Genomic DNA, 18,830 nt, shown 5'->3' on the forward strand with positions numbered 1-18,830 from the left:
GTGTTTTCAGAATCATTATCCTTTATTCTCTCTGTGAATTCAGTCATCACAGTTACTTTCTATTGCACTCTATTAGAGGTTCCAGTATGAGAATAGAAAAAGTAGCACTTATGCAATGTTCTTGTAGTTCTCCCTATGATATAACGCATAAATTAGGCTGTAGAAATGTGTCCATGAACAGAAGAAAAGCAAACAATACCGTGAACATGTGAGTGAAAATTTAGCTTCAGGCTCAGAACACTCCATTGCCATTCTACACAGCTTTTTTTTCCATCCCCCAAACTTCTGTAAATGACCATTGATTTATACTTTGCCACACATCCAAAGTGGAATAAATCAGTTTATACGCTCATTTGTCATCGTCTTGCCTACAGCCACAGCTGAATTCTTGGGCTCGGCTTTGTGTCAGACGCTGTGAAGCCTAAATCTAGCTTTCTAAAATGTAGCCATTGCGTTCTGCAATATTTTAATATTTTCAAATTAATAATTATTCTTTTAACACTTGTGGCATTGTGTGGTTTGTGACACAATGCAGGTCAGTGTACATTTTTGAAGTGTGACAGCCATTTATGAAATTTTTTTTTTCCAACCACTCAAAATGTTCCGTGGAAACAAGTCTAACAATTCATGTGTAAGCAATACCAGCAATTACCATAAAGTGCATGGGGCTGCAGTCAGAATGCAATCCTGCTGTCAGTAATTTGCAGTAAAATTATTATTTGGGCTTTAACAAATACCAAAATCATAGGAAATGCATTCAAATACTCTAGGTTTATGATGCATTAAAATTTTTGAATTATAATGGCTGCTATATGTCCAAATAATAAGCATAGCACATTTAAATAAAGTATGGGGTCGGCTCCCAAATGCAAAAACATAAATCAAAGCACAATGTTCAAACATCTACATATTTTCACAACCCAGGGTAAATTTGAGATCCCAAGTGTTTACTTTTCAATGCTCTCTCTTTGAAAATATAAAAAACCCCAGAAAATGTACAAAATTTGTAGTTGTATGCAATGAGGGTTAATCAAAAAGGTTAGTTTTTGGTTTGCTTTTGTTTGGGCGTTGACCTAAACATTTGAAAATGAATCAAAATCTGAATTTAATTTAAATGTACTAAACAGCATGCCAAATTCCATTTTGTAGATATTTAACATCTTCAAAATTGTTGTTCTGCCCCCAGGAAAAACTAATTTGAAGTTTAGTTTAGTTTAGTTATTTTTCCATATTCTATTACGATCGAGACTCTCAGACCAGAAGTGATGTCACATTTGGGCCATATTTGTTCAACATTTAACATCTTGATTGAGACATGGCAGCCTCACCATCAACAGCCATCTGCTTCTGCTGTTGTGCCTTCGACCCCGTTGTCTGCACGTTTCCACATATATTCTTTTACAGAAATCAGTAATTGCATCATGGTTTCTGTCAATCATTTGTGGTGTTTGCGGTGTGGTCAGACTTGCAGTACTGTATTTTCATTTCATGTTTCAGTTTTACTTTATTTCAGAATAAAGTGAACCTTGGATGCTAATTTGACTTTGCACTTTTCCTAATAGGAGTTAAGCTGCTGCTAAAACAACAAACACAAACAAAGAGAGCGTAACACTCATACCCTAAAGAATTCTTTCGTAGAACCTGAGTCCAGTGTCCCATATGCTATCTCTGTCTGTTTGGCCAAGTCTTCTGCACTCTCAATGGGCGAAACCATCCTTTCCACAGTCAGGAAGGCGGCGAGGTTGGCTGTGTAAGACGATATGATGATCAGGGTAAAGAACCACCAAACACCTCCCACAATACGTCCAGAAAGAGACCTGGGGAGAAGACAGAGGAAGCGGGCAAACAGAAAATGGGTAGGAAGGGAAAAGATGAAGCAGGAGATCAGAAAGGGGATTTGAGATGGTTGATCATGATGGACCATCAAAGTGTGAAGGTCAATAGGATAGAAATGAGAACAGGAGAAAAACAGAAAAACTTAATTACAACATTATTGCCAAGTTCACCTTATTTATCTTCCAAACCAGTTCAGTACGGACAAGAACACATTGTGCAAGCAATTTTTATCTCAGCCTTTTTGGAACCTTCTCACTCTCCTTATTTCTCTTCCTCTTTGTTAACTCCATCACACAATTGAGCGCAAGCGCATCAACGTAAGTGGCAATTGTCTCTTTGTTTGCATGATTTTTTTTTTGCCACGGAAGGGGAGTTAGAGGGAGGCATCAATGCTGAACAAAACACAAGTTCTTTCAGTTTACAAAGGCCTGGGAATAGTGAGCTGGGAACAGCTCAGCAAACCTTGCAACCCATAATATCTTACAATATTATCTGTGCTTTTTAGATGATGGGAGGACCAGACAAAGAAACTTGCACTACTGATTTCATTACTTATTCAGACGTTTAGACTACTTTCTAAGGATCGGCGAGTATTATCGGGTCGATAGTTATTGAATCAATAACGGAAAAAATATGACATTGCAGTCATCTGCCTAAAAGATAATAGAGGCGGGCAATATCTGAAATGTTAGTATCGAACGAAAGGGAACCAAAGGCAGGGCAGTATCGATCAATACTGATTTGATAAAGATTCGTTCTGCTTTGAAATGTCATGATTATTGCGCAATTGACCAATAATTGACAATGTCAAAAAGACAATTAAAAGATATTCCAATGTACAGTATTTTGAAAATAAATACAATAGTAAAAAAAAGTGTCATTTGGCTCTTATTCCAAGCCTTTGTCTTTTTGCTCCAAGAAAAAGGCCCTTTCAGCTCTGCTGCCATAGTGTCAACGGATAAAATCTTCTGTTCAGGAACAGGGAGGCATCTCTGCTCCAATACAGGTGATTAAAAAAACATGGTTAACAAGCACCTGCCTGCCTGCTTGCAAGCTGATAATTTGATACAATTAAGTAAGTAAGTAAGAAGAGAAACATCCCTTGAAGACCGGAGTGCCCAGGTCCGCTATAGATTGAGCTTTTCTTCATGTGGGTTTTTGGCACAGCAGCGAAAAACTTTAAAAGCCAACACCCTGCTGGGATTCTTGTTTACCTCGGTCATTTTTAGCTTCTGGGACGGGGTTGATCTGCTGTCTTACAGTTTCCTGTTGCCAGAAGTGGTCAAATAGTGGCCAGGTAGAGAGAGGGGCTAAAATTGTGCCTGTCAGTCATTTACTTGGGTATATAATAGAAGAGCAGCACAGGGCCCTTGGCAATAGAGAGAGGGGCATGTGTTTTCTGCACAGAGGAGCAGCCCTTTGAAGAACCTGTTAGAGAAGTAGCGAAGTATCAATACCAGCACAATAGTATCGATTCAATACAAGTGGGTACCTAGTATCGATTAGATTGATATTTGGATCGATCCGCCACCCTTACTCCAAACGCAAAAAAAACGTTTCAATACCAAGGAAGGGACGGTTCTTGGGGTCAAACCGGAAATGGATGATCACAACTGACCATCTGAATGCTTAAAATATGTCTACAGCTTGGAACCTGGCCGAAAAATCGTCTTTAAAGAAAATAGATAAATGGCTTGACTAGTGAGGAATGCATTGGCCTTGACCTGTCTTTGTGCTTAGCCAGAGAGGTGGAGAACGAGAAAAAAGAGATGGTTACTAAATGGTGTTTGGCCTTGCACCAATCTGGAGATGATGCTTACCTCTTACAGGTTGATGGAGCGTGCTCCTTTCAGATAAGGCTGTGAAGGAGAATAGCGTGTTTTTGTGTTGCAAGCCTGTGTTGCTAACTATGCAAAGTCCTTGATTCTGCATGTGACAACAGTTTTAACATATTTATCTGACGGCGCCAATGTGCCTGTTGGTATGCATCAGACAACTTATTCCACGGCAGGTCATGTATCATTTATGATAGCCAACAGATTACCTTCCCAATCGGTGCATGAAAAGATAAATGACACACTGTTTCTTTTTGTTTTTTCTTTTCTTACTTTTTTTTCTAACGTTTGACACTTTTTGAGTGAGTGTTTCTTTTGGTGTAATGCGGCGCTATTTGCAGGCTACACACTGCAGAGTCAAATGGTTGAAATGGAAGCATTGCATACTGGGCTACATAATGTTATCAAGTTTGTCTTTGTCAATATTATTTTACAGCTGACACTGATACAAGGTTCTTCTTAATAGCTCAACATGTGTGTGTTCTGAAGAAATAAGAATGTTCTACAAAATGGGACAAAGCAAAGCTGTCAGAACCCGAAGAGACGGTGGACCCAGACGCGTATTGTTTTCTTACAAGCTTAATTTTATGAAAATGGGGCAGTCATGCGCGTGAACACAAACGCCAGTGATTTGGCGATCGCTGGGCGGAAGAAGTGAGACTGAGGAGTCAGGCGCGGGAAATCAGGAAACCAGAGGCAGACGAGATCAAAACCGGATGGAACAGACGGGATCAATACCTGATACTGGATACACAAGCAAAAATACCGGACAGGACGGGACAGACGGGTTCGACACCGGATACTGGAGCAAGATACCGGACAGAAGGGACATATGGGATCGATACCGGATACTGGATAGAACAGCAAGATACCGGACAGAACGGGAAAGACAGAATCAATACCGGATACAGGTTACACAAGCAAGATACCAGACAGGATGGGACAGACGGGATCGATACTGGATACTGGATACACAAGCAGGATACCGGTCAGGACAGGACAAATGGGATCGATACCGGATACTGGATACACGAGCAATTACCGGACAGTAAGGGACAGACGGGATCGATACCGGATACACGAGCACTATACCGGACAGGACGGGACAGACGGGATTGATACCGGATACTGGATGCACAAGCAGGATACCAAGTCAAAATACACGTCTTGCAAGTACAGAGGTTTGTTGACGGACTGACAAGGAGTGAATGAGAGCGCTGAGTTTAAATAGGAGGGGAGCCAATTGGGCAACAAGCAGCAGCTGGCGCCAAACGAGCGGCCACAGGTGAGGGCAATGGGCAATCGTGACAAAAGCACAAAAAAGCCACATGATACTCTTGCTTTTGGCAGAGGTGATTTTAATATTGGTTATTTTTTTTATGTTTAAAAATGAATTAATTTACATACGCATTGCAGACTGTCCGATCTTTGTATTGCAAACCAAAGCATCAGAAAAAATACAATCCGGTCAAGCATACTTATCTGATTTCTAAAAATAGTAGAACGGGCATGTAAAAGCATACATTCAACAAGCGTACTAACCAGTCAATCATAACTGTGCCACCTTTTTTCAGGCATTCAGCAGTACAACCATCCAACCCAGGTGCCTTCCCACCTTTCATTTCTTTCACTGCCTCTTGCACCTCCCATGTTTCCACAGGCTTCACATTTAAATCACCCATAACGAGCATTCTCTCCATACCATGGATTGCCTCGACACTCACTTCTCTCCCATCCTCCACATTTAGCAACTCCTCAAAATACTGCTAACCAGCAATCTACCTTATCTTTCACTTTCTCTTCCTTTCTCTTTTCCTTTTTTTTTCTCTTAATTATAATAATTATTTATTGAATTAACTACAATTTTTCACAACATAAATTTAAATTAAAAAAAAGAAAGGAATATTATTCCAGAATAAACCAATTTAAAAAAAATAATAACTCAAAATACTTAGTAAAATTTAGTAAAATTACTAAATTTTGTGCAGGCTTGGGGAGTAACGGAATACATGGAATGGCAAAAATTATGTTGGCAAGCTGTTTGGATGTATTTTCATTGTTTTTGTCGCATTATATGTTCAAAAGAGATCAAAGCCAGGAGAGAAAGCTTACCACGTGTTGTGAGTCATAATTTTATTCATATTTAGTTTCGTTTGTCTTTTATTAGCATATTTGGTATTGGAGTAATCCAAAAGTAATTGAACGTAATCAAGTGAAAGTAATCCAAACCAACCCTGATAATATACAAATTGAAATTATGAAAAAACTATGGAAACATAAATTTAAATTTCTGCTTTTCACTTTTAGGATTTTGTTTGGTGAAAAACATTCACATTCACATTTAACTCTTCTGTATCTTCTGCTCTGTGTATAGGTTTTTCTTCTTATCCTGCTGGTTTGTCTCGTAGTTCTACATTGTGTTCCTTAATTACAGGCATATTAGCACATAGTTACACCGGCACTGTCAGTAAACAACAGTTTAGACAGGTTCAGTTTTCAGAATCAACTTTTCTCTTGGCCATTTGAAGTTTACCATCCAGGTAATCCACCGCAACAGAATCATCACCCCGCTCTTCTCCATTTGGCCTTCCGTTACATCTTCATAGATAGAAGTGACACTAAAGACTCGCGGTTAATGCACCTCCTGGTCTTGTTTTTCCAAATGGCTAACGTGCTGTTTGTCATTAGATAAAAGTGGAAGGGGAGTTAAAAGTTAAAAGTGGCTGTGCTCGTCAGGCTACAGCTAACTCGATTGATGAGGGAATTTTTCCAAGGAAACTTGCAGCAGCAAGGCATCTAAAGAGCTGCATTATGGGACCTGTAGTTTGAGAGTTATCTGCCAGGCCATTATAGCAGATGTAGATAAAACTATTTGATATAACGGATATAACTATACACCAGGCCGGGTGTGGCCTGCGGGCCGTGAGTTTGACCTATGGTCTGGATTATTAGGTGCTTCCCAGTTGTTTGATTGCATCCCTAAAAGCAATCTTGTCAACAAAACTCTGTGGACAGACAAAAGCACCAAAAGGCAGAGGAATAGGCTTTCTATGACCACTTCTCGACATGCTAAACTTGCTCTGGTACCTCAAACGGCTGTTTTGCGCTCCCTTGTTGCTTCCTGGCGCTTCTTCAAAAATGTTTGATAACGGAATAGTATATGTTTTCTGTAGGACAGAACAGGAATGTATAAGAAGTTACAGATGGTGCCCTACTTACAAACTAGATTGTGCGTAAGTTGAATTTGTTCGTAAGTTGCTTCAGTGCTATATTTTTATGTTTAAGGTTTATACAAGTATGTTTAAGGCTTGTATAAGTAACCTGTATTGTTTTCTACTAAATAATAAAAATTTCAAATAATAATATGCTCTATAAAGATAAATAAAGTTGAGTGTAACTTACTTTTGGAGATGCGCTTCAATAGGACCTCCTCCGTATTAAAAAGTGGCAGAAAAAAAGCGTTCCGACCATTTTCTTATCCGCATCAAGCTTTATTATTCCGCTTTTGTTTTGAAAGAAACGGCTCACCTTTTCTTTACACTTTACACCGACCATATTGAATGGATGCACGAGATATTAAACAACAAAAAACGTCAAAGTTCTTAGCGTGCTAGCGATACAGTACACGTTGTTATGTTTACACACGAACCAGGAAGTAGAAGCCGGTTTTCTTTTTCGGGGTGGAAGCTGGGTGACCTCTCACAGCGCCACGCGGCGGATAGAATCACTACAATACTTTCCCCTACTCGGAAAAAGGTGCAACCAATACAAAATCTAACTTACAGCGATGTCCGGATGTTTTTCGACATCCCGAAAAAAAATGTTCGTATCTACCGTTTTACATAAGTCGAATGGTCGTAAGTAGGGGTTTGACGGTACATGATGGGGGCAAAGTAAAGTGGATCGTGTCCTTAATCCATACAGTTGTGTAATCAAATGACAACATTATTTTAAATATTGTAAGTTGACAGTACAGAAGTTAACGCATAAATGAAATATTCTACTTTGCACGTTTTGACTATTGCGGGAATTCAACCAGGCAGGAATCGTGGAATTACTGTTATTACCAAAGTGCATTGAAATAAAGTCCGGGCAGAGGATTTTAACTGGTGACCTTGAGACCAATTTGAGTTTGTCAGCACAAGTGCACTACTGTAGTTGGTTAGTCATTCCATTAGATGTATCTGTTGCAATCATTAAGTATTCAGGCCACCTAGGGCCACTTACTCAATACATTACGCATGCATGTGCGCGCACGCACGTACATTCACACTGTGAAGCGAATATGTACTTGCAGATAGCAGCAGGCAAAGACTGGAGCTGTAATTTCAGATGTTTATTGACAAAGACATCCAATTCCCTCGGGATGTTTTCTTCTGATCACTTTACTTCACTCTGCTGCACTCCTTCGCTGCCGTCCTCCTCATCAGCATCGCTTTTCTCGCCTTCTATGCAAACAATGGCGGTCCCGCCATACTACCCATCATCGCTTTTTGCAGTACAATTTCGCATTGTGACCTTGCCAATCAGCAACATTAACACCCTGCACGTTGCGGGACTTACAGATGACAGGTGGGCGGCGTGAACGTCTTTTCAAGGTCGCTCTGACAATGCGGGCCATTGTGTGTTAATGCTTTCATGTTAGCTGACACTCAACGCTCCACACCCAAACAAAAAGACATAAGTGATGTGTCATTCACGAACGTAACGGCTCTATTTGCCGACTCTTTAAAGTATGTGGCGGGCCGTGCCTTTCACACCGAAGCCTTCAGCTCCAGTGTGAATTAGTGGCTCTTGGAAGTGAACAGTCCTATTTTATTTGTAAGGACCCGGGTGGAGAAGAGGTTATTTAGGCCGACTCTTGCAGCGCGCTCGGTTTTCTGTGTCCTTGTTCCGGTCGTGAAAGCCAGCAACACAGACTGCGCTAGAGGTGGAAGGGTTAGACATGAAGTGAAACACACAAAGCCTGTCTTTTGTAACAAAATCTAAGTTAAATAAGACTGTATAAAAAGAGACAACGAAGAACATCTACGGGTGAATAATCATTTTAAAAAAAGTCGGCGAAAGAGAAGCTCGCCTCAACTTAAATGTAATGATTGACATTTTATGCCCGACCCTGGCCAAAAGTCGGGTCTGACTCAGGTTCGGGGTTGGGCTCGGGCTTGAGCTCAGGCTTGGGCTCAGGCTTAAGGTCTTACCTTTAGGCTGAATGTGGCGGACACTTCCTTTTCCCCGCTTGAGAAAGGCTTGCTCGGTTTGGCGTTTTCTGACCTTTCAATAATAAATCAACCCAAAAATATATTTCCTTGTGAAGCTTGTTCTCTTCAAGTTTAACTGTTGGCGTGATCGCTTTAATGGATTGCATTTGTTTTTCTTCTACTTGGGAGGGCATGTCAGAAAATAATTGACTGGATCAAAGCAACAAATAATAAAGAAAGATCTTTTTGGGAGGCAATAGAGCCTGCTCTTTTTAGTGAGCCAAGCTGAAAGGGCCGGTTCTCGAACAAGAGCTGGAATTCCTGTCACTAATTTTGGAGATTGTACAATATATATATTTTTAAAATGAATAAATAATTTTGTGCTTAACATTGTGTTACTTTTTGGAAATATATGAAATAAAGCAACAACAATAAATTGAAAGAGCCATTTGGGAGCCAAAAGGGCCAACTCGGTTTAGTGAGCCGAGCTGAAAGAGATGGTTCTCGAAAAAGAGCTGGAATTCCCATCAGTTATAGGGGAGATTGCATTATATAAATATCTTTAAAATTAGTAAATAATTTTGTGCTTAACATTAAATCATCAGTAGTAATATATTGATAAAACCCATTAAAAAATGATCAGAAAAGCTGTTTTGATGCTGGAAGATTTCCTACGAATGCCCAGTGCGCGTGCACATGCTTCCGGGTGATGTGCAAGTTTTTGTCCTACCTATCATATGTACCTTTGAAAGTGATAATATGATCAGTTGAATGTGATAAATACTCACGAGTTTTGATTTGATTTAGCCTAATTTGACTCTTTCACTCCTTCAAAAAACTCTTCCGTTTGACATAGCTTTTAAGCATGGTGTTTGTTGACAATTGTAATCACGCTGTGCATGTATTGACGGCAACCCTCGTTTTATATTATCAGTAAAACTTTGTTTGCAATAATTCTGAGTTTCAGTGTTGCTGGTTTATCTTGATAGAAAAGAAAATGATTTTACTGTCAGGTCAGCCTACGATAGGACGTCTCGACAGGGTATAATGTTTTGGCAGAATAAAGACTCTTTTAGTAAGTCAAGCCGAAAGAGAAGCCTCTCAAAAAAGAGCCGGAATTCCCTTCACTAAAAGACACAGGCGTGTGTGTGTGTGTGTGTGTGTGTGTGTGTGCCACCGCACACTTCTTGTCACAAAAAAAATAATTAATTAGGTTGAGGATCAGACAACAGATAAGCATGAGCAGCCTTGAAAAGATCCATCCGAGGTAGATAAGGAAATCTTATGGAGAATATTGGACGCGATGGAATGTAAAATTGGAGAAGGGAGATCTTTCCCGTAAGGTGGATAAATATAGAAGGTGCAGATTGTGGAGTGAGAGTAAAAGACCTGAATAGAAGAGGACGTAATACCCAGACTGCAGAGATGACTGCAGCAGCAGGGAGCGAGGGACGCAAGCCGCATACCAATCACGGCAACTCAATACACAACGTGCTCATGCGCACAAACACACAGATATATTCAAACAGCATGTGTCAGATATTGTTTCCCCAAAGATCCGTGTGAAGGTTACAAGAAAGAAAAGCACCGTATTAGAAAATATGCAAGCGTAGGTCAGGATATAGTTGAGCAAGAACAAAGTGTTTTATTGAATAAGGATGAGCTAAGATATTTGCATTTGGGCTATGAAAATCTTGCTTTCTTGTTTGGTTTTACATGAGTCCCAATGGCATGGTAAATGTCAACTATTGTTGGGACTAGCGAATTCCTGGAATGCAATTACTTTGGCTGCTGGAGTACACTAATGCGTTATTAATAAAATAGTGCAGTTAACTGTTGTTACAATGTGGTGCATTACTCCGCTAGATATTAAAGCAGATCATGGGTAAGTGTTAAACCCATTGTAAATTGCTTTGGGAGGTCTTCAGTGACTTGTAAAGCACTATATAAATGCAAAGCGTTTACCATTTACCATAGAAAATTACGTCATCCTCAACATTTGCTAAATGTTCCACTTTTGCTTGAAATGAAATGAATGAAACGATCTGCATTTATATAGCGCTTTTCAAGTCAATGACTTCCCAAAGCGCTTTACATTGTGCTTCACATTTCCCAATAGCGGCCGTGATCTGAGCAGCCATGTAAGGCGCTAACCTGCTTATTGGGGGTATTGGGGTTTCAGTGTCTTACCCAAGGACACTTCGGCATGTAACACGGACAAGCCGGGATTCGAACTGGGATCCCTCAATCCTAAAACGATCGCTCTACCTCCTGAGCTACTGCCGTCCCAATGTAACATGCAACCCTAACTCCTGTAAGTGGGGTGCGTAGCTTTAGTTGTCCTTAAGAAGTTTAAAATTAAATATTTTCTCTATTAAATATGTGTTATTGGTATGGCGCCCGCCCCGAGACTGGGAGGTTGTGGTTCAAGCCTCGGCCGGGTCATACCTAAGACTTAAACATTGGTACCCGTTGCCTCCCTGCTTGGCGTTCAGCATTGGGGGTTGGAATTGGGGGGTTTGGTCACCTAATGACTCCCAACACCTCAGTTGGGTTGAGCGAGGGTGCTGAGAATCCCCTCCTCTGAATCAATCTCCCAAAAAGAGTCAGAAATGACTTTAGCCAGAGGAGGGCGTCAGCAAGTAGAATACTTTTGAATTAGACACCACTTTCAAAAGGAAAGGGTATGTTTATATTTACATGCAAAATACAACAGAATTCACATATAGTATGAGGTCGCTGAATTTTTCCTCATGGAGATATTCTCTCTATCGTATATACTCACATCCAAGCCATATTTACAACCATAAAATAAAATACTGAAATAATGGGTTTAGTTTGAATGCGCATATCTAGTAGTGTGTCACCAGTAGCGAATAGTAGAGTGTGAGCTGTTGGGGCTTATGCATGAACAAGGAAATCAATGCAGAAAACGTGAGCACATAATTTAAAGTAAAATTGTGCAGAATTTTGGTGATTGTATTTGTAGAAATTATTTTTGCAATACACCCATCCTGGAGAAAAAAAAGAAAATGTCTTAGGCAGTGCCTAAAAATCATTGAGTGGTTTGAAGCCCACAGACAAAATTGATATGGAGTTTTCCGGGTAGTGTTTGCTTGCAATCTCTCAAGATTGCACAAGTAAATACATATGAAAGGTTAACTTCTTCCGCAAGTTGGAAAACACATTTTCTCCTATTTATTTCTTAATGTAAAGCAGTTTAAGGGGGTTAGTTTCTATGCAAGAATAAATGCTAATTTGTAACTAGATAGTGAGTTTGACAGTAACACGCTACTTTGGGGTGTCAATAATCTGGGTGGACGCAATTACCTTTCAGAGGATGTAACTCATAACTGTAACCAATAATTGTTTTACAGTACTGCACCCAACAATTATGTCAAATATGCTGATCTCTACTCTTTAAAAAAATTACGGTAAAGAAAAAACCTGGCATCATCATGGCAGATGGTAAAAACCTGGAAAAAGGTTCCCAGCAAACCAGCTTATTTTTGGATGCTGTAGAGACACCGCTCTTAGGATTGGCCGATACTTGGCGCTTTGGTATTGATTTTTACCAATCCGATACAGATACTTTTTGTTCAGAGATGACATGATTATTAAATAATTGACCCAAAAGTGTTTCAACCATTGCCCACCTAAAAATAACCTGCAGCACCCCATGAACAAAACAAAAATAACAATCAAAGACACATTCATTTGGACCTCGACACAAACTTTAACATTAAACCAGGGTGGTAAGATGGGAGTAAGGCAGCAGACAGAAAAAACCATTCCGGAGAACTTTGCCGGCTTGCAATACTGCAACAGAGTCAACAATATCATTAAGGACTCTTCTCACCCCGGCCACTACCTCTTTGACCCTTAGCCCTTTGGTAGAAGCTTCAGGTTTCTTAAAAAAGGAGTAAAGAACTCAGAGACGGTTTCTTCTCCAGGGCCAAAACCACCCTAAAGAAGCGCGTAAGACTTGGAACTATTTCTAAAAAAGCCCACTAATATAATTAACAAGCAGTGTTGCAGGGTCGATAGAGGGTTGATTTCGATGCGTTCAGTGGTCACCGGTCGAAAGCTGCAGTACTCAATTTGGCTGCTTGGGGGTGTTAGCGACCCAACATAAGCAGACTACACGAACGCAGATGTTTATTGATTTTGTTGGTAATGATTGGGGTATGCATTGGTGAAAAGACACTTGCGGGGGTCTATAGTACGACCGTGTACATTTTCACAAAAATCTGTTTATCCGTTTCGGAGAGTATGAGTCACATACAAATCCAAACACAGGGGGTTTAAATTATATGGATTAGATAGATTCGATTTAGTAGGGTATTACTAAACAAGACACACTTAAGATAAAAGGTTACAATTCTTTGCTGATAATTCTTAGTTGTAAGGGTTTATGTTACACAGTATTGGTTTCACTACTCCTGACAAAACGTTAGTATTGGCCCTCCAAAGGCAATGCTCACTGCACATACTGTATTTCACAGGCAACTCTGAGTCTAGTTCAAAATAAATCAGAACACAAACAAGAAAACAATGTTACATTTCGCATGCTTGCTTTATATTACCACTTTGATTATATATTCACAGGTTTTTAAGAGCCCTGGCAGTGAGAATCGACAGCCGCTTATTAGCTACAACCCGAGGTCAATAAGCCATAAAATATTTTCAAAAATTATTCTCTGCCCCTGTCTCTTAGCAACAACGAAGACGAGTGGGCAGCCATGACGTATGGCGTTCGACTCGTTGGAAGGTCAGATGTTACTAAACATTCAGAAAAACTGAAACTTAAAGACATCTTGGTAACTCTGGAGTTGCCAAATTTTATTTCCTGTGATCAGGATAAAGTCACCCCTCAAACAAGCCTTGAGAAAAGGCTGACCACTGTTTTTCATAGGAAGGGGCGTGGATTTACAAACAAGAAACTTAACAGACACAAGATTTTCCAGGCAAAAACAAGTGAGGGACATCTTCCCGACAAATCTTTGTTCAGACCTGATTTAATTGGATCTCACACGTGTTCTGATAAGAGTTTGGCAGACTCAAGGCCAGACATTTCAAAGCAACCAGAACACCACTTTGAAACATTGCTGGGAAATTATTGAATGAAATACATTGAAACATCCAGAGAACACAAGAAGTGACTACTTCCTTCAAATATGTGGAAAAGCATAAGGTGTATTTTCCGGACTATCATACCAGCCAAAGAAATGCATACCGTAAAATCTGGACTACAGAGCGCACCTGATTATAAGCCGCACGCACCACATTTTGCGGACGTTATTGGTTTTGTCCTTACACAAGCCGCATCTGTATATAAGACGCATGCACCAACATTTAAACATGTAACACAGTCACAAGTTTATCCCAAACCTGACTTTAGGTGCCGCGATTGTAACTGCAAATATAGTACACAATCCATCCATCACAATCGGCAACCTGAACAGAAAATGATACCGGTAGTTAGAATTTAATGCAAACCTTTAAAGTCCAGGTCCCGTTGAAAGTAATCCAACAAAATAAATGTATAATTCCAAAGTTAAGGGAGGGAAAAATATATATCCACTATTGTCCGCTGCAACAACAAAGAGATTTAACTCAGCTTTACCCCACTTCCCGTCAGCCCGCGTTTGCTCCGCCCCTTCTTTTTGATTCGCTCATAGAAAACATATCACAAAAAGTCTCTAAAATAAATACATTACAAAAATATACAGTTGCAAATACATATTATACATGGTTACACATATTTACAAAGAAAGACGGTACACCGAGAGAGTTTTCAAAGCTTTAATAATAATAACATAACTAACCGTGCCTGTGAAAGGTACCACTACGCTACTCCTAACACACTCGCAACACACAAAGCATAGCTGTTTAAAAAAGCCATACCACAATTGCAAAATTCACGGTAAACCGTCCTCATCTTTCTCCTCATAACGATCGCCATCAAGGGAGTCTTCCTCATAATCGGAACAAACCTCTGTCCTCTGTCATACGGACAATTTGAACATAAACTAAGGCCCAATCCCATTTCTCTCACTCGGCCCTGAGGACCCTCCAGTGAGGTCCCTCGATAGAGGAGTGCCCTCCGCCGGTGGAGTGCAAAGTGGAGATGGTTTGGACAAGACTTGCAAGGTTCCACCCCTGTCCAGGCGATGGCGGTAATATTAATTGGCTGTAGACCTCAGTGACGTATTGGTCTACGTCACATGTAAACAACTCGAGTCTCAACCTGTGGTGTGTCAGTTGGAGAGTTCGTGCAACGTTAAAAATGCCCGCTACAGCTGTGTTATTACCGATTGCCTGAAAGCTCATCATCTTTTCCGTGTCTCCAATCAACGGAGGAGAAATGTGCTATACTGAAGACAGCTTCGGCGCTATGTAGTGCTGATTCATCTTTACAAGGTACGTACACTCATTAAAAAAAATTGACCCGTTCGGTCAAATACTGTAGAAGTTAACATACAATGCACGTTCACATAATACCCTATGTTTGTGTAGACATAAATGGCAATCTACTTATTAGTATCTTAATGCCATTTTATGACATATAGTAGGGGTCTTGAATCTGTGACATGACGAAACGTAAACAAACACAAGAACAGTCCACCTGACCCTTTAGCTGACATAATATCGTCACCAAACTTCCCTGTACGACCCAAAAACCTTAGTTCATAAGGAATTTAATTCAAAAGAGTTGTCATTGAATATAAAAAGGTCATTTCAACATTTTTTCATGATGCTTACATCACAGTTAAAGCGGTCTTTTTCTTTTCTATGCCCACATTTATGTCTAAATTGTTTGTTATCTATTGTGTTCCAGAGTGGCTGTCCCATAAGCGTGGACAGGTTGGACAGGAATGTTCCCATCCTGTGCTTATGGTTGGATGTGGAGTCAGAACTCATTCAGGACTTAAGGTTGAGCAAGGTTATGTGGGCCCTGCAGGAGCTGCTAAAGAGGGAACAGGGCCATGGCTGGAGGTCCTGATCTACGTGTACTGGCTGGTCCACGCTCTGTCCTACCGTGTGGTGTCACGGGTCTTCAGGGTTCCCTGGTCCACCGTACAAATAATTGTCCACAGTTAATATGGAATAAATTGCCCAAAAGCCATATTTTAGGCTCTGGAAGTCAGACCCACATTTGCATTATGTGCTTTTCTGCATTACTATTCAATAAACATCTTCATTTTGAGTAACACCTTGGTGGTTTATTTCATAATGATGTGAGATACTGTGTGTGAACTATGTGACTGTTGGACAGAAAACAAATACAAATCACTCCAGCTTAAATAATAGTTTACTTTCAGAAAAACAAACTCACATTGGGCCAAAATACATAATAGTAAATAAATAATGTGTCACAAATTTTAACAAAAATATACCAATACTTCCATAAAGCTGGAAACACAAACTGGAACTTCATTGAGTTCTTAATAAAAATAAAAAAAATTCCTTTTATAAAACAAAGGGAAACATTGCAGAGATGTCACTGTTCTGGAAATTTGTCCACGAGCTTCCCAAAAAGGACGGGAACCGCTCAGTTTTGGCCACAGTTTCTTCGAGCCTATTCCTCGCTCCGGCAGACTCCGCTTTCAAAAAGTCAAGGAGTGTATCGTGCTTCCTTTTTTTTCTGGGTGATTTGGGGTTTGGCGCCGGATTAGAAGGTGCCAACGACGTGCCCGGTGGTGTGGATGGCGTGGTAGCTGTGATGGTGACCAGCTCTTCCACGGGACGTTCTACAGTGGCCTTTAGGTTGGGTGGAAAAAACAAGAATTACTTAATGCTGATGTATTGTACAAAACAACTGTGTATAGGATGCTCAACAAGTTGATATGAGACAGGAAATGATAGGATGTGTTCTGGATAATTATTTGATAGTGAATAGATACAAAAAAATGACATGTTATTCTTATGGCTGTAAGAGCCTTCTATTGGCCAGCATCACATATGCTTTAGAATTGTCTCCACATTTGGACAACATTTTGAGAAGGTAATTAGTTTACTTAATATGTGTTTACAGAGAAGGCAGTGGACTGTGTGATAGTAATTTGTTTCAACTGTATTTCCACGTGAAATTCGGAGACATTACTCATAATGCATGATGAAAACTAATGCATTCTGATCTCACATGAAAGAATCATATTGTAAATAAAACACGACACCCGAAATTGTGTGCAGTAAACAAGGGCTTATGTCCAGAACGGTATTCTGACTATGCTCCATGTAGATGTATAAGCACGACTCGTTTAAGATAAAAACAGGGATGGGCTGAACCGTGATTTTCTGCACAGTTATCCTACTTTACAGTTTGTAGCGTGAAGATTTTTTTTGCCAGCTCCCTTGGTAGATTAGTGCACTTCGTAAAGTAGCGATTTTGCAATGTTCGTGTTTTAACGCGAAAATACTATTTTCTATTGCATTTACGTCTAACTAAGATATCTCAATACATTTTGTTCCAAATACATGCGTGGTTGTGGAAAACTACTTACATTTGTGCGGTTCCTTTCCGGGCATGTTTGTTGATATTGAGAATTCGCAAAGACTTCTGGGTAGTCACTTCGCCGCCAAGTGAGGTAGGGAGCCCCCTCGGTCTTGAAGTGGTTACGAGATGGTTTGAGGTCACTTCTGCCTCGGACTTGAGAGTATCGGGACACACCCCATTTTCACGTGAACGCGCAAACCGAGTGACTAGGGCACATAGCGAGTGAAAGTGCGAAGAATGGGACTCAGCCTAAGACTCGAGTGCTGCTGGTGGCTGTTAGAAAAATTACATAAATTGGCCGCTTCACTGAATAAGCTGCAGGGCTGAACATTTGGGAAAAAAGTAGCAGTTTATAGTCCGGAATTTACGGTAATCAAGAGGGAAAAAGACATGTAACAGTCACACTATGAGTATAAGTCACATTTCAGGGGGAAATTTATTTAAATCCAAAATCAAAAACATTCATTTGATCTTGAAAGACCATTTGAAATAGAAATAAAATGGAGAACACGGTGAACTAACATTACACGATAGACACGTTCATATACATCAGGAACGACGTAACATATTAGTTTTTCAGACAAACTCTGGCATAAAAAAAAAATGCTTACCAAACTATCAGCTTTACTCCAAATCACTGGATCTAATGAAATATTCATCCTCGCTGTCACTTTTACTGGTCAAGAACTCCCCCAATTCAGGAAGAAGACTAAAAGCTTCTTCTAGGTCGCTGTCAGGGTTGAAATGATCAACACAGGCCTGTATATACAGAACGAAATGTCGATACATCTGACCCGCACAGTTTCCTTGAATGTACAGATATTAATAAAATATTGTATTGAGTTGGAGTATTGAAGTACTAATAATATACTAAATAATCATAGCTATGTATAATATTATACAGTAGTGCAAAGAGTGCAAGAGGAGCAGCTAACCAGATGTGCAAAATCTTGAGCTTTAATGTGAAATTAACATGAGAAGTGATATACTGTTGGTTGTATTGTTGGATCCCTTAACCACTAGGGTCGTAGGGGCACCATTACCTGTGGTGTGTCTTGGGCAAGTACAGCCTTAGAGAGCCCATCTCTCCCCAGGCCTTTATATGTTTCCGCCCAGTCCCGAACCAGGGACCTCCTGCGTGTTCGGCGAATGTGCTAACCACTGCACTATGGAAACATGGTTCAGGTTTTGTTAATAAAAATGTTAAACTCAATGACATAACAACGTGTTTCACATAAGTTGCTCCCCGGGCCAAGCAATGAAAAAAACTGCAACTTATACTCCAAAAATTATTGTGAATGAAGAATGTAATGATCAAAGTAATGATGCCATGAGTAAATAATAAAACTAATATAGCTGCAACACTCATGAAGTAGTGACAACATATGCATTGACTCATCTTAATAATCTAACAAGACCCAGACCAAGGAATACATAAGTTTGACAAACTCATAATAATGG

The 18,830-nt window shown here is 40.0% G+C and overlaps 1 protein-coding gene and 2 long non-coding RNA genes across 10 annotated transcripts in view; 1 reads left to right on the top strand and 2 right to left on the bottom strand.

Annotated features, from left to right (window-relative positions):
* The window catches only part of gria4a (glutamate receptor, ionotropic, AMPA 4a), a 235,788-nt gene that overhangs the window by 51,594 nt on the left and 165,364 nt on the right, over positions 1–18,830 (bottom strand). For all 8 annotated transcript variants that reach the window (XR_015851482.1, XM_088345237.1, XM_088345238.1 and 5 more), the window contains exon 14: positions 1,619–1,817. Coding sequence is in view for 7 of the 8 variants with exons in the window: in XM_088345237.1 (XP_088201363.1) it covers positions 1,619–1,817 (199 nt within the window). In the remaining variant the exon portion in view is untranslated. The remainder of the gene's footprint in view (positions 1–1,618; positions 1,818–18,830) is intronic.
* Positions 14,913–16,083, top strand: LOC148357669 (uncharacterized). Its single transcript, XR_015851514.1, has 2 exons — positions 14,913–15,292; positions 15,711–16,083. It is a non-coding gene; the product is annotated as an uncharacterized LOC148357669 (long non-coding RNA).
* Positions 16,074–17,614, bottom strand: LOC148357670 (uncharacterized). Its single transcript, XR_015851515.1, has 2 exons — positions 17,377–17,614; positions 16,074–16,633 (listed from the first exon to the last, which is right to left on the bottom strand). It is a non-coding gene; the product is annotated as an uncharacterized LOC148357670 (long non-coding RNA).

The sequence above is a fragment of the Urocampus carinirostris genome, chromosome 10 (genome assembly GCF_059441175.1).
Source record: "Urocampus carinirostris isolate Australia breed hairy pipefish chromosome 10, RoL_Ucar_1.0, whole genome shotgun sequence".
In the NCBI taxonomy this organism is placed as follows: domain Eukaryota; kingdom Metazoa; phylum Chordata; class Actinopteri; order Syngnathiformes; family Syngnathidae; genus Urocampus; species Urocampus carinirostris.